Source organism: Emydura macquarii, unplaced genomic scaffold (assembly GCF_026122565.2).
Source record: "Emydura macquarii macquarii isolate MOO-44397 ecotype Brisbane River unplaced genomic scaffold, CSIRO-AGI_Emac_v2 contig_378, whole genome shotgun sequence".
Taxonomy (NCBI): Eukaryota; Metazoa; Chordata; order Testudines; family Chelidae; genus Emydura; species Emydura macquarii.
The window spans coordinates 124,182-145,994 of NW_027130515.1; the positions used below are offsets into that span (position 1 = coordinate 124,182).

At 42.9% G+C, this 21,813-nt stretch overlaps 1 protein-coding gene across 1 annotated transcript in view; it reads right to left on the reverse strand.

Moving 5' to 3' along the window:
- Nucleotides 1-4,601: 4,601 nt before the first annotated feature.
- The window catches only part of REEP2 (receptor accessory protein 2), a 31,083-nt gene continuing 13,871 nt past the window's right edge, over nt 4,602-21,813 (reverse strand). The window contains exons 3-8 of the mRNA XM_067534610.1: nt 20,784-20,860; nt 19,208-19,328; nt 18,475-18,588; nt 16,663-16,810; nt 15,003-15,163; nt 4,602-5,557 (exon numbers count right to left, since the gene is read on the reverse strand). Coding sequence (XP_067390711.1) covers nt 5,483-5,557; nt 15,003-15,163; nt 16,663-16,810; nt 18,475-18,588; nt 19,208-19,328; nt 20,784-20,860 — 696 coding nt within the window. The 3' untranslated portion in view covers nt 4,602-5,482. The remainder of the gene's footprint in view (nt 5,558-15,002; nt 15,164-16,662; nt 16,811-18,474; nt 18,589-19,207; nt 19,329-20,783; nt 20,861-21,813) is intronic.

Genomic DNA, 21,813 nt, shown 5'->3' on the forward strand with positions numbered 1-21,813 from the left:
AATCAGGAAGAGGGATGGTTTCTCATGGGGTGTGATACAGCATTTCCCCATTAGATAGCAGCAGTTTCTCTCTCTCAGCTGGGTGATGGTACAGTATTCCCATTAGGGAATAGTATGTATTCTTGGCAAGTGAGGTATGGGGTTTCCTCCTTAGGCAGCAGGCCATGAGTTTCCTGAACTGCATGAAGGTCATGAGGGTTGGATTTTCCCCATCAGGCAATGGGACCAAGGTCCTCAGATTCTCACAAGCATGTGGTATGGCATTTCCTAGTTAGGGAGCAGGATATAGTGGCTTATAAGGTAAAGTTTTGTGGGCCAGCATTGTGCTCCATACTGTACAGAACACCACAGCAAGGACCTCTCACAGTCTAAGGCATCAGGCTTAGACAAGAATTAAAGCTCAAAAGCATCAAATGCACAAGTGGTGGGAATTTGGTGTTCTCTAGGAATACTAGCCCTTTGAGGAGTGAAGGTAACATGGATGGGGCCTTGAGGAGGAAGTACACTCCCAACAGGGATATGCAAGGAGAGAAGCATTGTGGTGACAGGGGCCACATAAATAGACAGACAGATAGGTGGATCTTATTGCATCAAAATGGGGAAGAGGAGCACTCTTTGAAAAACCCATTTCACCATAAGAATGACACAATACAGATACCCCTTCTACCTGATAAATCTCTACCACCCAAAAAAGTTAAAATCTAAAAAACCCACCCACAAACCCAAATCCTCCACCCTCCAAGAAGAGTTTTTAAATAAAAAAAAAGGGGAGAAATGTCAGAGATTCCATAAAGTGCACTAGGAACTTTTCTATCAACAATGATTTTATGTAGAAGGTGCTCAGATACTTCAGTGATGGGCAGTGTGTTTGGGGTCGGGGGGAGGAAGTGTGGCAGCTGGAATGGTACAACATTCTCTTCTTACACAGCAGGATGCAAGGTCACCATGTATCATAAGGGAAGGAAAGCATAGCTCAAGGTTTCCTTCTCCAGCAGCATGACCTAGGCTCCTGCTGTGGAAGTACGGCATTTCCCCCTTATGTGAGTAGGAGGCAGCTTCACTTGTGATTCTGGTGCACAGCTACTCATCCTAAGCGTGAGGAACACCTGAGAGTCATTTCTTCTCCTATCATCCCACTTACATCTCTGCATCTAGACATAAAAGCAACTGGGTGTGGGGGCATTATTGGATGCAATAGGTTCTGCCGCAAAGTAAAGTTTTAGTATGTAACAATTCATCTGCATCAGTCTGAGCCCTGAGGAAACTACTGACTGTGGGACAGTCTCAGCATTTTCTACTACAGACTGTTGTAGGTACAGCAGCTAGTAAGTATGTTACTGGAGCAGCAAGTGGAAAGCTTTCATTAAGGGAAAGCGGTTATACGCATTGCCACCCATCCATACTTACAACCAGAACTGGAACTGACTGTAAACTGTCACATGGGCGTTTAATTAGATTTTGGTCTGCCTGGCCAAAGCCTTTATATCTCATTTGAAGATCAAGCCTAGCATCCCTCCGGTGCTCACTTTGGAAGCTGACAGCAGGGCACACAGGCCCTGATGAGGTTTCATTCTCACTAAGAAGAGTCATCCTCTGCTGCTTCCTCATCCTGGAGAGAGGGCACAAGATGTGGAGTTCAAAAGACATGGATCCTATTTTTGTCTCTGCCAAGGTATTACCATGTGACCTCAGGCAAGTCATTAAACCTCCATACAAAGTGGGGACATGGAGACTGATCCATCTTTGCTTACAGCTTAGAGATTAGTGATTGTGGAATGCTAAATATCAACTTTGTTTTCTATTAACCTAGCACAGGAAAGCAGAAGACTAGGCCTCTGATGCTGGAGCCCTTAAAAGCAACCAAAAGCCCTGCTTTGGAAGAGTGAAGAGTGATGGTGAAAGCCAGCAGGAGCAGCCCTAATTGCTGAGCAGTGCTAAGAGATGAACAAAGAGAAAGAAGAGGCAGAGGATAAGTTGCTGACCAATTCACCACAGGGGAAGAGAGCTGGGGGAGGTAACTTTTGATCCCCAATGGGTCCCAAATCTTTTTCCTAGCATTGATATGTCAACGTAGCCTCACTGCTCCATTCTCCCGTTGGCTGCATGTACCTCTCTGATACAATATTCCTCATTCTACCTTGCACAAACACATTCAGGGAGTAGAAAGAGCACAAGCCCACTGGTGGAAGGAGTTAAGGACAGTGTGTTGCTGTCATTCCAGGCAATGGAGCTGGCTGTGAGTCTATCCATCTGCTCTCTGCACTGGTGGTGAAATTGCCGAGCCAGGACACAGATTTTAGATACCCCAACTTGGGCTTCCCAAGCTGGATCAACAGAGCAGAAAGAGGGTCAATTTTACTCTCAACAGTGACAGTATCTTAGCTGCTATCTCACACTCTATTTTCTACATAATTTACAGTGATGCCAACCTGACCTTCAACGATAAAAATGAAAGCTGAAGCTGCAGAACAATTATAGTATTTGATAGATAACAGAGACTAATGCAAAAGACTATGATAAAGGAATTTTAAGGCTACAAAGTGAAGCACTTGTGGGTTAGAAAATGACAGTTAAGGCTATGTATTTTTAACTCTGCCCCTAATGTGGGTGTGCACAGATTACAATGCAGTATTTAATTGCATGATTACATACTAATTTTCCCAGAGAGCCACTACCCTATTCAACATACAGAACTAATAGTGCACAGTGAATGAATCAGCTCTTTGATGTTTATTTTTTATTACAATTTTTCAGTCTGTGGTCCCTTTCCCCATACACTGCACAGCAGCCAACATCTCCATAAAGATAGGAAAGGAGCCTCTGCCTTATTCACTGGATAAACTTACCTCCTTCAGTTCACGTTGTCCAGCTTCGGGCGTGAGTAAGGCAGAGGTCTTGTGGAAAGTGATAGTATGAGGATCATGTAATCAGAGATTGTATCACAATTAATATGCATAAAGAGGTGGATGGGGGCCAGGAAGTAGAATATGGGCTGTCTTAACCTTGGCATTTCCAGACTTGAGTCCTTCACAGTCTTTTAACACTTTTGGTATGGAGATTTTTAGGTTAAAAAAAAAACACTGATGAAATTTGACCATGTAAAGCTACTTATTATATACACAGCAGAATTGCCCTGTCCTGCCCCATACAGAATAGCCTTTGTCAGGTCTCCTCCATAGCCAAGTCTTTTCCAATGTCATTATATATAATAAAAAGCTCCTCTTCACTTTCTTGTGCAGTTCCAGATCACAAAATGGTAACAGACTGTATCTTGAATGAGAATTTCCACTTAGATACGTACACCTGCATATGCAGTACCAGTGGAACATTGGCAGATCATTAGTCATTAAGAAAAAAACAATTCATTTGCACAAAGTAAGTTTTTAAATCTTAATGCCTCAGCCAAATCAAAATGACTTTCACCAGGCCACCTTATCTATGATTTAGGATTAGCATTCCTGAAAAATTACAAAATTCTTCCACAGCCTGCCAAGACACTAGAACTGGTTAGTGTGCTTGGTGGTTGTTTTTTTAAATGGCAAAAATAACATCCCCTCACTCTTTATATTTGAAAAAGCTGAGCTTTTCATAAAATTTATGCCCAGGCCAAGAACAAATGTGCAAAGTTTCAGCCCAAAAGATGGCAGTCTTGACAAAGTTATAAGCAACTGAAGAAAGCTAGAGGTGTTGCTACACAATACTGACAACATAACAACTAGGAGTTTAGGCTAAGCATTCTGCCATAGTTTTAGAAGTGAGATAGTAGGTAATAGAAATGGGGGTATAGCCATACCCCTAAAATACAAAGAGAATAATCTTTAAAAGGTAGGAAAGCTCCTTTGACAACTAATCTCAGTGAAAAATCAAGGCTGCCAAATATTCACTCCAAGACGTTAGTCAAGCAACAACAGTGATATGAAGGGCCCTAATTATCATCTGGATCCCCCGCACAAAGAGACATTAGGAAAGATCCACTTATGGGTACAGGTTAGGATGTAGTTTCACCCAGAGGAATGGGGATCCCTTCAGCTATTCTAAACATACTGGTGTCCAGTGTAGCTTGAACTGACTCACCTCAAGAGCTTTCTTTTTGTGAGGGCTACTGAGGTCCAACCCCCACATCACATACCCCATAACAAAATTTATTTCTGGTTTGAATCTTACATTGGTCAGGTTCCAGGAGACTGACAGATTTGGCACATTGTTAAATAGATGAAGAGTTGTTCAAGGGCTGGAGTGAGATGCAGCAGAAGGATTGATCAATCCCAATACTGTATTTTCCCCCCAACTCAAGAATGGCATCCTGAGATCAAAATAATGAAGTTTTCATACTTTAGTTATTTGTAAGTTCTCATGCCCTGTGGATTGGCTCTCCTGGAGCCTTCTGGAGTTGGGATAGAAGGGTCTCTGGATTTGTTCCACCTCACACTTGCTCAAGTATGTCTGCAGACTGCATTGAGCCGGGATTTCCAGTGCCATCTGTTAGAATGAAAGAATTTGTCAGATTAGTTCTAGGGTAACTAGCATCAGGGCGCTGTGGAGTTCAGCCATTGGGTGTGAGTGTAACATCCTCACAGTCCCCCACCTCACTGCCATGAGAGTCTCACTGCCCCCTGCATTGCCTCACACACCCTCCCCTTGACATCATCCATGTAAGATGCTGATTGGATTATGGAATCCAAACCAAAGTTCAAACAGTTCTGGAGAGGGGACCACAAGCTCCAGGACTCCCAAGCAGTCAGTTCTCCAACACAGATACTTGAACACACACTCACACATGTCCTCCTAGTCACTGTGGAGTCTCAGATCCCTCCCTGCTCTTCCTTCTCCCTGAAAAGACAAAGAAAACTGTTCATCCTCACCTCCTGTGAGTGCATCTGCTGCACATGCAGGAACCCTGACACAATCCCACACCTCCTAAAGTCAATCATTAATCACACTGGAAAGCACCAGCCTCATATTGCTTCAGTCCCCTTCCCTATGAGAATGGGCTTTAATCATGAAGGAACTGATACCAGCCACTCTGCTACAGGCACTTCCTAATAATAATTTCCCTCAGTAGCTGCTGGAGGATGCCCAGTCTGACACAAGACATTTTTAGGAGCTCTCCACCCCAAATGGAACTTCAGTGGCCCCTATCCTGAATATTTTTTCCAGCCTCTGTGCAAGGGATGGCTCTAACCCTAATTAATCAGTTCTTCCAGCAGAGTTTCCCTATTAGGGTTACACAGAGAGGGGATCCCAAAGCAACAGGCTATGTACAGACAGATCAGCAGATCTCCAACAGAGAGATGAAGACTAAATAATTCCTGAGGATGTGCATCCTCCACTCCACGTGCTGAAACTGAGCTGCCACCTCCTTGCCTTGGAATGAGCTCTATAAAGCAGTAGCTGTTATGTACATGTATCTCAGCTCCCTTCCTTTGGAAAGTGTCCCTTCAAAGTGACAGGCAAATCCTGGGACAGACAGGTGAGGATGTCCTTAGGCTGACTCCCCAGCAGCAATGGATCCTGCAGCTTTCTTCTTTGGGCGAGCTTTCACATTCTTCAGTGGAGGCTGCAAAAGAAAATAGGGAAACTATCAGTTCATGTAGGACATGAGTACAGAGCAGAAAGGAGGGGGAGCCTGGATCACCACAACACTGCAGGAAGGGTTGACAGAACACAAGAAGTCCATTCAATCCAATAAGATGACCCCTTAGCATGGCTGAAGGGACGCAGGCTGCTCAAAAAGCTGACTTCTGCTTGATATTTAACTTTTTTGTCAGTCTCACTCTATAGTCATTAAGTTTTCTGTAATTTCAATGGATCTTTCACTCAGCAACAGGAACAGAAAAACATTTTAAATCATAGGAAAACGTAATAGGAAAGAAAACAAGAATCATCAGCAAGAGGCCTTGGGAGTAGGCATTGCTTTTCTTTCAGAGAGAGACTAGGTTTCAAATCAATCATAACTCCCTACTCCAACTTTTCTGCTTCTAAACAGTACCTGCAATCCTGCTCTTCCAGAAAGAGTGTCATTACTGTCTTGAACTACTTTGTACTCTCAGCTTCACAGACTAAGACCAGAAGGGACCAATATGATCATCTAGTCTGATTTCCTACACAATGCAGGCCACAGAATCTCACCCACCCACTCCTATAATAGACTGCTAACCTGACTGAGTTATTGAAATCCTCAAATCATGGTTTAAAGACTTCAAGATACAGAGACTCCACCAGCAAGTGACCCATGTCCCATGCTACAGGAAGACAAAAAACCGCCAGGGCCTCTGCCAATCTGCCCTGGGGGGAAATTCCTTCCGAACCGCAAATATGGTGACCAGCTAAACCCTGAGCATATGGGCAAGACTCAGCAGTTAGACACCCAAGAAAGAATTCTCTATAGTAACTGAGCACCCACCCCATCTAATATCCCATCCCAGGCCATTGGGCATATTTACTGCTAGTAGTCAAAAATCAGTTAATTGCCAAATTAGGCTGTCCCATCATACCATCCCCTCCATAAACTTATCAAGCTCAGGTTTTTTTGCCTGCACTGCTTCCATTGGAAGGCTTTTCCAGAATTTCACTCCTCTGATGGTTAGAAATCTTTGTCTAATTTCAAGTCTAAATTTTCTGATGGCCAGTTTATATCCATTAGTTCTTGTGTCCACACTGGTGCTGAACTTAAATAATTCCTATCCCTCCCTGGAATTTCTCTCTCTGATGTATTTGTAGAGAGCAATCATATCTCTCCTCAGCCTTCTTTTAGTTAGTCTAAACAAGCCAAGCTCTTTGAGTCTCCTCTCATAAGACAGGTTTTCCATTCCTCAGATCATCCTAGTAGCCCTTCTCTGTACCTGTTCTAGTTTGAATTTATCTTTCTTAAACACGGGGGACCAGAACTGCACACAATATTCCAGATGAGGTCTCACCTGCTCCTTGTATAATGGTACTAACACCTCCCTATCTCTACTGGAAATACTTTGCCCGATGCATCCTAGGACCACATTAGCTTTTTTCACGGCCACATCATGTTGGCGGCTCATAGTCATCCTGTGATCAACCGATACACCCACGTCCTTCTCCTTCTCTGTCACTTCCAACTGATGCGGCCCCCAAATTCTTATTAGTTCCTAAACGCATGATCTTGCACTTTCCACTATTAAATTTCATCCTATTTCTATTACTCTAGTTTGCAAGGTCATCCAGATCTTGAATGATATCTTGAATGATATGATGTGCATGTTTCCTTCTCTGTATTGGCAATACCTCCCAACTTTGTATCATTTGCAAACTTTATTAGTACACTCCCACTTTTTGTGCCAAGGTCAGTAATAAAAAGGTTAAATAAGATTGGTCCCAATACCAAACCCTGAGGAACTCCACTAGTAACCTCCCTCCAGCTTGACAGTTCACCTTTCAGTATGACCCATTGTGGTCTCCATTTTAACCAGTACCTTATCCACTTTTCAATTTTCGTATTAATCCCCATTTTTTCCAATTTAATTAATAATTCTCCATGTGGAACCATATCAAATGTCTTATTGAAATCTAGGTAAATTAGATCCACTGCATTCCCTTTGACTAAAAAAATCTGTTATCTTCTCTAAAAAAGGAGATCAGGTTGGTCTGGCACAATCTACCTTTTGTAAAGCCATGTTGTATTTTCGGCAATTACCATTAATCCCGATGTCCTTAACTACTTTCTCTTTCAAATTTTTTCTGAGACCTTGCATACTACAGAAGTCAAACTAACAGGCCTGTAGTTACCCAGATCATTTTTTTCCCTTTCTTAAAAATAGGAACTATGTTAGCAATTCTTTAGTCATACGGTTCAGCCCGAGTTTACAGATTCATTAACAATTTTTCCTAATCCAATTTCATGTGCCAGTTCCTTTAATGTTCTTGGATGGAGATTATCCAGGCCCTCTGATTTAGTCCCATTCAGTTGTTCGAGTTTGGCTTCTATCTCAAATGTGGTAATTTCTACCTCCATAATCTCATTCCCATTAGCCATTCTGCCACTATCCCCAACCTCTTCATTAGCCTCACTAAAAACGGAAGCAAAGTATTTATTTAGATATTGGGCCATGCCTAGATTATCTTTATCCTCCACCTCATTCTCAGTTCTTAGTGGTCCCACTTCTCTCTTTGTTTTCTTCTTATTTATATGGCTATAGAACCTTTTACCATTGGTTTTAAGTCCCTTTGCAAGGTCCACCTCTACTCAGCTTTTGGCATTTCTCACCTTATCCCAACATGTTCTGACCTCCAAGAGGTAGCTTTCCTTCCCATCTTCCACTCCTTGTAGGCTTTTTGCTTTCTCTTAATCACCTATGAGAGATGCTTGCTCATCCAGCTTGGTCTACAACTCTTGCCTATGAATTTTTTCCCCTTCCTTGGGATGCAGGCTTCAGATAGTTCCTGCAATTTTGACTTGAAATAATTCCAAGCCTCCTCTGCCTTTAGATCCATGAGTTCTTCAGTCCAGTCCACTTCCCTAACTAATTCCCTTCATTTTTTAAAGTTAGACTTTTTGAAATCAAAGACCCTACCTATAGATCTATTTTTGTTTATCCTTCCATTCAGTTTGAACTGAATTAGCTCATGGTCGCTTGAACCAAGGTTGTCCCCTACAACCAACCAGTTCTTCTAGGAGGTCCTCACTATTCACCAATACCAAATCTAAAATAGCATCCCCTCTTGTTGGTTCCATCTTTTTTGGGAACTAGGACATATGGGGAATAGAACCACTCTCCCTTAATACTGAGGTGAGACGTGCTCTATTGCCTCTTGCAAAAGGGAGTCCACCTCTTGTTGAATAATCACCTTGTGAGAGTGGTCCCTGAAGGGGTACCAGGAAGGGGGCTTGTGAGGGGAGAGGAACTCTATGGACATAAGTGGCAGGTATAACAGGTTGGGGAGCTAAGCCTCCCCAACCCATCTGCCACCAGAAGCTCCTCTGTGTCTCCACCCTGACCCTGGGCTCAACATGCTGCTGCAGGACTTGGCCCAGCCTGCTCCTAGCGGCCACTTCTGCATGTGACAGACCCAGCCCAGGACAGACCCAGGGAAAGCAGCATGGGGCCTGGCATGGTGGGTCAAGGTGGGCACTGCTCCTGCTCACCTCCCCTGCTTGCGCCCCACACTGCATTTCCTGTGGTGCTGGAGCTGCGGTGCCAGGCCTGTCCCGGGCTGAGTCTGCTGTGTGCAGAAGTGCCCACCAAGGATGGGCTGGGCTGAATCCTCCCATGGCAGTATGTGGAAGCCAGGGGCAGAGCGCAGGGTGGAGCATGGGCTGGGCCTTGGGGGAGGGCCAGTGCTCCCCGCCCAGCCTCCTCAGAGGAAGGCGGCACATGCCACCCATGTCTCTGAAGTACCCAATTGTCTGTCATGATCAACTCCCAATTCTGGGTGAAGAGTGTGAGACGGTCCCCAAAAATGATGAGGGAAGAGGTAGGTAGCATCAGTGGTGGTAGGCAGACCTCAACTGAGAGTTCAAAAGTAGCCCTTTCCAGGTAGTTGGGAATGGGTAGAGGCCGTGATGGTAGAAGGGGCCGAGAAGCAAGGCCTCTGAACCCTCTGATGTTTCCACGGAGGCTCAGCTGGATGCTAGTAGAAGAACGCATGATGAGGTGACGACTTGGTTTATAGGTTTGTCCCTAGTGTTTTGTCCTGGGGGTTGGAGTGTAGATCCCCAGGAAGCACAAGGTTCATCTTGAGTCCTTTAATGAGCGTAGAAACTTCTCTCATTAAAAAGATTTGATTTGTCAAAGGGAACATCCTGAATGGTGTTTTGAACCTCCCTGGGAAAACCCAAACAATTATAACCAAGAATCCCTCCTAAAGGCTATAGCAGAGGTCAGGGCTCTGGATGCTGTCTGTTACATCCACTGCAGCCTGAAGAAATGTTTCACCACTAACATGCCCTCCTGTATAAAGAATAGAAACTGGGGTCTTTCCTCAGGTGGAAGCTTGTTCTTAAAGACCACAAGTCTGGAATAGTTTTTAAAATCATATTTCACTAACAGGTCATGATAGATAGGGAAGCAAAATTGCAGGCTCCCAGAGGAAAAGATCTTTCTCCCCAGGAGGTCCAGCCTCTTTGAGCCCTTGTCTGTGGGATGTCCCTTTAATGTTGCGACCTAGTCCTCTCCGTAGCTGCCTGTACCACCAGAGAGTTGGGGATGCAGGGGGAGAACAAAAATTCAGCTCCCTTGGCAGGGACAAAATAGTACCTCTCAGCTCAATTAGGTGAGGGGGCACAGGATGCTGGAGTGCGCCAGACTGATCTAGTCAGTTCCATGGTGGCCTCGTTAACAGGAAGGGCCACCTCACTTGGTCCTGTAGGTAGCAAAATATACAGAAGTCAGTGTTGTGGGTCTGAAACCGGTTGAAAGACCATACTCAAAGAGGAGTTTTTGATACTGTCTCTCACAGTATTCTTATCAGCAAGTTAAAGAAGTATGGGTTGGATGAATGGACTATAAAATGGATAGAGAACTGGCTAGAGCATAGGGCTCAATGAGTAGTGATCAATGGCTCCATGTCTAGCTGGCAACTGGTCACAAGCGGAGCTCCCCAGGGGTCGGTCCTGGGGCCGGTTTTGTTCAACATCTTCATTAATGATCTGGAGGATGGGGTAGATTGCACCCTCAGCAAGTTTACGGATGACACTAAGCTGGGGGCAGTGGTAGATACCCTGGAAGGTAGGGATAGGATACAGAGTGACCTAAACAAACTGGAGGATTGGGCCAAAAGAAATCTAATGAGGTTCAACAAAGAAAAGTGCAGAGTCCTCCACTTAGGAAGGAAGAATCCCATGCACAACTATAGACTGGGGACTGACGAGCTGCGCAGCAGCTCTGCAGAAAAGGACCTGGGGGTAACAGTGGATAAAAAGCTGGATATGAGTCAGCAGTGTGCCCTGGTTGTCAAGAAGGCTAATAGCATATTGGGCTGCATTAGGAGGGGCATTGCCAGCAGGTCACGGGAAGTGATTATTCCCCTCTATTCAGCATTGGTGAGGCCGCATTTAGAATATTGTGTCCAGTTTTGGGCCCCCCACTACAAAAAGGATGTGGACAAGTTGGAGAGAGTCCAGCGGAGGGCAACAAAAATGATTAGGGGCTGGAGCACAGGACTTATGAGGAGAGGCTGAGGGAACTGGGCTTGTTTAGTCTGCAAAAGAGAAGAATGAGGGGGATTTGATAGCGGCCTTTAACTACCTGAAAGGGGGTTCCAGGGAGGATGGGGCTAGGCTGTTCTCGGTGGTGGCAGATGACAGAACAAGGAGCAACGGTCTCAAGTTGCAGGGCGGGAGGTCTAGGTTGGACATTAGGAAAAAGTTTTTCACTAGGAGGGTGGTGAAGCACTGGAATGGGTTATCTAGAGAGGTGGTGGAATCTCCATCTTTAGAGGTTTTTAAGTTGAGGCTTGACAAAGCCCTGGCTGGGATGATATAGCTGAAGTTAGTCCTGCTTTGAGCAGGGGTTGGACTAGATGACCTCCTGAGGTCCCTTCCAACTCTAATATTCTATGATTCTATGATTCTAATCATAGAACCTATGATTCTATGATTAAACCTGGAAGACATATCTAGTGGAGTCCCACAAGGGTCAATCCTGGGTCCGGTACTAGTCAATATTTTCATTAATTACTTGGATAATGGAGTGGAGAGTTCGCTTATAAGATCTGTGGATTACACCAAACGGGGAGAGGTTGCTAGCGCTTTGGAGGTCAGGATTAGAATTCAAAATGACCTGACAAATTGGAGATTTCGTCCTGAAATCAACAAGATGAAACTCAGTACAAACAAGTGCAAAGTTCCACACTTAGAAAGGAAAAAATCAAAATGCACACTTCAAAATGGGGAATAACTGGCCAGGCAGCAGTACTGCTGAAAAGGATCTGGAAGTTACAGTGGATCACAAATTGAATAAGACTCCACAATGCGATGCAGTTGTGAAAAAGGCTAACATCGTTTTGGGGTATATTAACAGGAGTGTTCTATGGAAGACACAGGAGGCAATTATCCTGGTCTACTTGGCACTCATGAGCTGAAGTACTACGTCCAGTTCTGGATGTCACACTTAAGCAGAGGTGAATAAACTGGAGAGTGTCCAGAGGAGAGCAACAAAAATGATAAAAGATTTAGAAAATCTGACCTATGAGGAAAGGTTAAAAAAACTGGGCTTATTTAGTCTTGAGAAAAGACAACAGAGAGATCTGATAACAATCTTCAAATTTATTAAGGGCTGTTATAAGAAAAATACTGATCACCATCCTCTATGTCCACTGAAGGTAAAACAAGAAGTAATGGGCTTAATATGCAGTAAAGGAGATTTAGATTAGATATTAGGAAAAACTTTCTAACTAAAAAGGATAGGTAAATTCTGGAATAATCTTCCAAGGGAGGTTGTGGAATCCCTATCATTGGAGGTTTTTAAGAACAGGTTGGACAAACACCTCTCAGGGATGGTCTAGATTTACTGGGTCCTGCTTCAGCACAAGGAGCTGGACTTGATGACCTCTCAAGGTCCCTTCCAACTCTACATTTCTATGATTCTTCTATTGAAGCTATTCCACTATGGATAAACGATTTTTAAAGTCATTGGAGTAGGATTTGCCTGCATTGCTCTCAACATGCTACTCTGTACCTTGCACCTTTAGATTAAGATAATGACCGTAATTAAATCTCATGCTTCAGGGCTTCAGATGGTCACCTGCAGGGGTCAGGAAGATATGTCCCCCTGCCCTCTGATGCAAAATTGCCTAGATGTAATTGTTTGGGGGGAAAAGGGGTGGCTTCCTTTGAAGCAACAGAGATTCATTGAAACTGAAAATAGGACTCCTGACAGCATGGACTGGTGCCCAAGATGGTTGACAGAATCTTCTTTGTAGATGTCTGGCTGGTGTGTCTTACTAATGTGCTCAGGGCCATATTGACCTCAAGATTTTGGATCCAGAAGGAATTTGTCCCTCTACAGATTAGCTGGGGCTTCAGAGGTTTTTGCAAATTACTCTGTAACATGAAGGATGGCTCACAGCTCATCTGCTGGGATCATCTGGGCATATCTCACATAATCAATTCCCTGCCATTGCAGGGGCCTCAGGCATTGGTGGCACTTCAGTCCTTTCATTTCTCTTTATGTGGCACATAGTTTTAGCCTAGTCTGAAGTTTTTCAGCTCAATATTGGGGTATCTACATGAAAATTAGAGGCCTATGAGAGACAGGCAGTCTAATTAGATCAAATGGTCCATTCTGGCCAATATAGTTATGTATACACTGTAGCTGGGAGTGTGCCTCCCAGCTTGTGTAAACAGACTCATATTACCTCTGTTCTGACTAGCAATTTACAAATAGGAGTGTGGATGTTGCAGAACTGGCAGAGGCTTGGGCTAGCCACTGAAGCTTGGACCCAGAGGTCAGATGGGCTTGAGAGCCCAAGCTGCTGTCTGATCTACAATGTCCATGGGGGAGTCCCCAGCAAAGACTAGCATGCCAGACTGAAGAAGATAAGCAGTTGAAGAGACTCCAAACAGCAGAGCATTTTTAGTGGTCTGTGGAGCAACAGCCTCCCCCAGTACAGTCCATAATAATATCCACACCCACAGGATCCTCTGGGATACATAAGAACTGCCCTATTGGGACCATCTAACTTAGTATCCTGTCTTCCAACAGTGGCCAGTGCCAGATGTTTCAGAGGAAATGGCCAGAACAGGGCAATTATCAAGTGATCCATCCCCTGTCATCCAGTTCCAGGTTCTGGCAGTCAGAGGCTTAGGGACAGCCAGAGCATGGGGTTGCATCCTGATCATCTTGGCTAAGAGCCACTGATGGATCTATCCTCCATGAACTTATCTAATTCTTTTTTGAACCCAGTTATGGGTTCCCAACATCCCCTGGCAATGAGTTCCACAGACTGATTGTGCATTGTGTGAAAAAGTACTTCCTTATGTTTGTTTTAAACCTGCTGCTTATTAATTTCATTTGGTGACTCCTGGTTCTTATGTTATGTGAAGGAATAAATAACACTTCCCCCTATTCACTTTCTCTACACCATTCATGATTTTATAGACTTCTATCTTATCCCCACTTAGTCATGTCTTTCTAAGCAAAAGATTCCCAGTCTTCTTAATTTCTCCTCATATGGAAGCTGTTCCATAACCCTAAATATTTTTGTTGCTCTTCTCTGTACTTTTTCCAATTCTAATATATCTTATTTGAGATGAGGCAACTAGGACTGCATGCAGCATTCAAGTTGTGGGCATACCATGAATGCATATAGTGGCTTTATGATATTTTCTATTTTATTCTCTATCCCCCTGTTAGCTTTTTGACTGCCGCTGAACATTGAGCAGATGTCTGCAGAGAACTATCCACGACAGACTCCAAGATCTCTTCCTTGAGTGTAAACAGCTAATTTAGATCTCAGCATTTTAATGTATAGTTGGGATTATGAATTGCAACATGCATTACTTTTCACTTACTAACATTGAATTTTGTTGCCCAGTCACTCAGTTTAGCAAGATCCCTTTGTAATTCTTCACAGTCAGCTTTGGACTTAATTATCTTGAGTAATTTTGTATCATCTGAAAACTTTGCCACTTCACTGTTTACCCCTTCATTTATGAATACATTGAAGAAGATCCTTGGGGGACCCCACTATCTACCTCTCTTAACTGTGAAAACTGACGATTTATTCCCAACGTTTGTTTCCTATCTTTTAACTCATTACTGAGCCATGAAAGGACCTTCCCTCTTACCTCATGACTATTTACTTTGCTTAAGAGCCTTTGACGTGGGACCTTGTCAAAGGCTTCCTTGAAGTCCCAGTATACTATATAGCCTGGACTACTCTTGTTCATATGTTTGTTGACTCCCTCAAAGAATTCTAATAGACTGGTGAGGCATATATCTTGCTGATTTATGTGTCTAATAATTCTGTTCTTTACATAATTTCAACTATACAGACCAGCTCCAGTCCAAGAAGTCATTTATAGGCCAACTCACCTCAGCTTTTGTCACTTTCTTAGGAGCTTTGAGACTCTGTGTACGTTTGGGTGTTTTGTCTCCTGCATCCTCATCTGAAGGTTCTGTTCTAGCATCAGACTGGGCCACATTTGACCTTTGAGCTATACTGGCCTCTTCTCCTGAGGAATAACAGGAAGTAGCTAAGGACGAGAAAAACAAAAACACCTTCTTGTTTTTCAAGGCCAAGTCCATCCAAAAGGGGCTACCAATCAGGGCTGAGGGGGAGTGGAGAGTGGTGTCAGCAGTTCTTGCTCAGGGTCTGGGGGATACACCCAGGAGTGTGCAAACACACCCATAATCTGGGAAGGAAAGGGAAGATATAGAAGACACATGCCACCTAATCAAGGTGGACTGATTTGCATCAAACAATTTAAATCACTCGTTTTCATCATGATTTAAATCAGCAAGCAGGAAATCTTGACTTAAAAAATCAATTTTACTCTCGTTTTGCATTTGTACTTTTTAGTTATTTTCCTAAAGAAAGGCTGATTGACATTGATTGGTAACCATTAAAATACAACAGTACACTAAATTGGGTACATTTTATTAACCAGGAGACTATGCTATAATTATACACATTTATTTTAAGGTGTTACAGTTTAAAATACATTTTTTCAGATTCTTAATTTTTATATTTTTCCATGTTAGAGAATGATGCACTTCTTATTTGCTAGAGGATTAATTTCTTACTTGATGTTTTTGTGCATTTTAATAGAACTTGACATAAATCACATTTTCACATTTAAAAAACTACCTTAAATGTGCTAGATACACAAGGAAAAAGTTTATCAAATGTTTTGCATTTGAAACTGATTAAGCAAAGACGATATCTGTAATTTGTGAATTGATCTATTGTTTCTATTCTCCATTTCTTTCAAGATTTTAGAATTAGTAGAACTCATCCTCTAACACCGAGTTTTTATTCTTAGATTGGAAGAGGACAACAAGCTTTCCTGTTTTTTCCAATTCCCAATTGTTTTTTTAACCTTGAAGGAACTAGACATTGAACTGAACTCATTGAATAAGCTGAAATGAAGAAAATTCTCTTTGTACCTGCAGAAGAAGCTACTACTATAAAAAGCTAGTTTAGCAATTCAAAAAAACTGGTTCAAGGGTACATAGCCAGCAATTTCCACTAGTTAAATGGTTTGGCTTTCTTTAAAACTTTGGCAGCAGACATGTACTGTGTGAATATTGTTTCATGAATTTAAATGGCTTTAATAGATTATAGTAAGGTAAGACATTAATGTAGGTTGTCATATTTTCAAAATTAATTTGAGATTGGATTTTTTAATTTTATTTTTAAGGATAAATTTGTATCCATCTTGCCGCTGACTAATGAAACCCAAATTTATTCAGGTGGAAGTGTGACACAATGAACAGAACAGCTAGAGATGAGGCAGAACCCACTTTTTTCTTATTCAAAAGAAAGGGAGACTAGTCACAGGAGGGATGACAGCAGATTCCACTCCAAAAATCTCTTTCTCCCAAGTAAAAGGCAACTCATACTCCTGCGGTACATGCATCATTTAAAACATAAAAGCCAAAGATTTGGCAGCACTTACCACTACCTTGAAGCCCTCCCCTTACCACTGTTGCTTAGCACCTCATGGAACAGCCTAACAGAAGTACTATGTACCTGAATCCTCAATGGTTTCAAGAAGGCCACTGGCAGACGTGCGCAGCTGTGGCTTGGGGCTCCGCACATGCACAGCATCTTCATCCCGGATCAGAGTCAAGTCCTGCATGCTGAAACTCCGCAGCTTCTCAGACAAAACTCCCTGACCCTAACAGGACACAACAGTTAGTGCCATGAATATCTTCATACATGGTTTCTGTCATCTGGGACTCTTCGTAAAGACAAATTGGAAGGAAAGGGAAGATATCCCATTCCCCACAAAGAGACTCAGAAGGAAGAGACATCCATGCTCTAGGAGCTAACAAGAAAGAAGATGAGATAATCTTCTCCTCAGCCCCTCCACGAACTAAAGTGCTGTGAGAATCATAGAATCATAGAATATTAGAGTTGGAAGGGACCTCAGGAGGTCATCTAGTCCAACCCCCTGCTCAAAGCAGGACTAACCTCAGCTATATCATCCCAGCCAGGGCTTTGTCAAGCCTCAGCTTAAAAACCTCTAAGGATGGAGATTCCACCACCTCCCTAGGTAACCCATTCCAGTGCTTCACCACCCTCCTAGTGAAAAACTTTTTCCTAATGTCCAACCTAGACCTCCCGCCCTGCAACTTGAGACCGTTGCGCCTTGTTCTGCCATCTGCCACCACCGAGAACAGCCTAGCTCCATCCTCCCTGGAACCCCCTTTCAGGTAGTTAAAGGCCGCTATCAAATCCCCCCTCATTCTTCTCTTTTGCAGACTAAACAAGCCCAGTTCCCTCAGCCTCTCCTCATAAGTCCTGTGCTCCAGCCCCCTAATCATTTTTGTTGCCCTCCGCTGGACTCTCTCCAACTTGTCCACATCCTTTTTGTAGTGGGGGGCCCAAAACTGGACACAATATTCTAAATGCGGCCTCACCAATGCCGAATAGAGGGGAATAATCACTTCCCGTGACCTGCTGGCAATGCCCCTCCTAATGCAGCCCAATATGCTATTAGCCTTCTTGACAACCAGGGCACACTGCTGACTCATATCCAGCTTTTTATCCACTGTTACCCCCAGGTCCTTTTCTGCAGAGCTGCTGCGCAGCTCGTCAGTCCCCAGTCTATAGTTGTGCATGGGATTCTTCCTTCCTAAGTGGAGGACTCTGCACTTTTCTTTGTTGAACCTCATTAGATTTCTTTTGGCCCAATCCTCCAGTTTGTTTAGGTCACTCTGTATCCTATCCCTACCTTCCAGGGTATCTACCACTCCCCCCAGCTTAGTGTCGTCCACAAACTTGCTGAGGCTGCAATCTACCCCATCCTCCAGATCATTAATAAAGATGTTGAACAAAACGGGCCCCAGGACCGACCCCTGGGGCACTCCGCTTGTGACCAGTTGCCAGCTAGACATGGAGCCATTGATCACTACTCGTTGAGCCCTATGCTCTAGCCAGTTCTCTATCCATTTTATAGTCCATTCATCCAACCCATACTTCTTTAACTTGCTGATAAGAATACTGTGAGAGACAGTATCAAAAGCTTTGCTAAAGTCAAGAACAAGGCAAACTGGAGGAAGGCAGAAGGAGAGTGAGGTCAGCAGGACCCACCAGCTTCCCTCCAAGGCCAAAAGGGAATCAACTGGCAGGACATAGCAACAGGAATCAAATGAGTTTTAAAACAGAATTTGATAAGTTTATGAATGGGATTATATGACACGGTTGCTTGCACTAGCAGGACCCTGGACTTGATGACTAAAGAGGTCCCTTCCAGTCCTATGTTCCTCTAGAAGTTACCCTGCTGGGGACAGAATGGTGTCTCAGAGGCTAAGGAAGTGGATGCAGAAAAACAATTACCTTTGCAGCTGCAGTAACTGCTGCATTGGCAGCCAAGTTTAAACCTTTCTTGCCGACTCGCATCATGGTTTCATAACTCTTGTCTCGGGCTTGGGTAATATACTCATCAATCTCCTAGAAAAGAAGTGGAGAAAGCCAGCATTTAGATTCCTGGTTACAAGCATGGACAGAAATCCTCCACATTAAAAACCTAAAGCTCATCAGGCACCTTTCTTCAAGACTAATGGCACCAGCTAATGGGTATTACTTCTCTGTCACCCATGTCACTGCCATTCCTCTGCCATTGACAGCAGGCTTTCACCTAGTAGGCTTGCACCTAGTAGAGGATTGCATTTGCAACTTATCAAGAACTATATCTAATTTACATAAGATGGAGCAGAGGATAGCTGCACCTATCAATAATATGAAGTTGTAGCCTGCAGAGGCTACAGATTCTAAAATGCAATGCTTCCATCTTGATTCAAACACCAAGTGCTGGAGCAACCCATGCAGGAATCCATGGCATCTGCAAGCCACACATCCATACTGAAGGTTACAGTCACTACAGGTCACATTACAATACTCCACAGGGTGCACTTTGGCCACCCTTGCTTTAGAGAAGTAACACATTGTATATATCCTCTGTAGGCAGTACAAAAATGACTTGATGCATCAGGATCTTTCTGATGGCCTAAATGGGTCAAAAGTCACCCAGCTTCCGGGACAGGCAATAGCCATGGCAATGGAAAAGTACCTTCTCTTTATTGGAGAGGGTTGGATGCACAAATTTCCTGTAGAGGACGCTAGAGCCCTTGGTATATGGAGAGAGCAGCCAGATCACAAACGCAATTTTCAATTCGAAATAAAAGGGAAACCTGTGAGAGATAGAGAAGCTGGAATCAAGAGCAGGTTAGAGATAGATACAGACAGACAGTCCAAAGTGCAGCACAGATAGGATTAGCAAAGAGAAGATTCAGAAATGGAACAGAATCAACATGACAATGCCAGCAACAGAACAGGGTCCTCCCTGAACCTCCGGGACCCACCTACTTGAAGCGTCTCTGGGTTGGATAATAATTTTGGATAATGGCAGAGAGAGTACACTTATAAAGTTTGTAGACAATACCATGCTGGAAGGGGTTGCAAGTGCTTTGGAGGATAGAATTAAAATTCAAAATGATCTGGACAAACTGGAGATCTGGTCTGAAGTAAACAGGATGAAATTTAATAAGGACAAACACAAAATACTCCACTTCATAAGGAACAATCTGCTGCACACATACAAAATGGGAAATGACTCCCTGGGAAAGAGTATTGCAGAAAAGTAGCTGGGGATCATAGTGACTCTCAAACTAAATATGAGTCAACAGCAACAATGTTGGAGGAAAAAAAAAAAAAAAGAGGAAATATCATTCTGGGATGTATTAGCAGGAGTGTTGTAAGCAAAACACCAGAAGTAATTCTTCCGCTCTACTCTGTCCTGATTAGGTGTCAACTGGAGTATTGTGTCCAGTTTTGGGTGCCACATTTCAGGAAACATGGACAAATTGGAGAAAGTCTGGAGAAGAGCAACAAAAATGATTAAAGATCTAGGAAACATGACCTATGAGGGAAGATTGAAAAAGATGGGTTTGTTTAATCTGGAGAAAACAGAGGGAACATGATAACAATTTTCAAGTACAAAAAAGGTTATTACAAGGAGGAGGGAGAAAAATTGTTCTCCTTAACCTCTGAGGATAGGTCTAGATGCAATGGGCTTAAATTGCAGCAAGGGAGGTTAGGTTGCACATTAGGAAAAACTTCCTAACAGCCAGGGTAGTTAAGCACTGGAATAAATTGCCTAGGGAGGTTCTGGAATCTCCATCATTGGAGATTTTTCAGAGCAGGTTAGACAAACACCTGTCAGGGATAGTCTAGATAATGCTTGGTCCTACCATAAGTGCAAGGGACTGGACTAGATGACCTATCGAGGTCCCTTCCAGTCCTACGATTGTACATCTATACAGCCCACAGCAGCGAGCCTCCCTGTCTGGATCGACAGATGTGGGTTTGTAGGGCTTCTCCATAGAAATCTAAAAATAGATATGTAGACAGCATTTGTAGTTGCGGCTCAGGCAGGAGCTCGGGCTCTGAAGCCCACCAAACATTTATGGTTACATAATGTAAAGTGGCTAAGTCAGAATGTCCAGCCATAATGGCTACAAAAGCAGTTCAAGTCCTTGGGTGGAAAGGATTCTTCCTCCTGTATCTTCCACAGCAGCTGATCCTAGAGTAGTGTCTGAGAGCTTTCCCTCCCTTCCCCATAGGGAATGAACACCCAGGATACTCACCAGGAAAGAATAATATCTGTGAGCGTTTCTGCTGTGGTGAAGAAGGCAAACACTATCCAATACATCATCCACTTCACCTGTAAAAGGACAGCTATTCCATTAGAAACCAAAAACACAAACACTAGGATATACCCCAAAAGCTGGGATTTCTTCTTGACCAAATGACTTGCTACCTCAAGATGTTAATTTTATCTTAAGGATGAGGGTACAGATAAGTAATTTAGGATAGAACACATTAAATGGATGTCATAATTATCCATTAAAAACAAAGTTATAAACACAGGAAATTGTCAGCTAAGGTTAACCTTCAAAGAAATCCAAACATATTAAGATATGGAAATACATAACTAGGTGACCCAAAGAATCTTAACTCTATTCTGTAGTGACACCATGAAATAACCAAATGATTAGAGCATTTTATTGTTTGTAGTCCCAAAACTAGATCAAAACTTTTTGACTGAATATTAGATTTTTCTCTTTTTACCACAAATGTTTGGATTCCCTTCTAATTTTAACCTTGACCCTGAATTTTCTGGATTTGTCATGCTTGAAGATGTAAACTACAGGCATGTGGTAACTTTTACCCTAAATTATTGATATGTACTCTAAACCTTAATTCCATCTTTAATTTAGTTTGGGAATTTCCATTTTAATTAAAAAAGTTTTATAAATGAACATTGAACAAGAAACCCAAAGAAAATGCTACCATGTGATATTTCTGGTGATTTGTTTTTTTATTTTAACTTTTAGAAGCATATTTACCCATGGATTGTGACTGCTTTTTGACACTGGTGCTAAAAACTTTCTCCTCCCTGTTGAGTTGGTGCACTGGATAGTTTTTTAAATTAGTTTTTGAAATTTTGAAATTTTTGATAGTTTTAGGATTAATGAAGACCTTTTGCTATTATTCATAACTGAAATAATATCTATTAGAGACTGAAGAATAAAGTTTTCTCCTTCAGAGAAACCCATGAAGAGTTGCCCTTTTTCAAAATTATCACTATCTCCAATTATTTTCAATAGGAGCAAA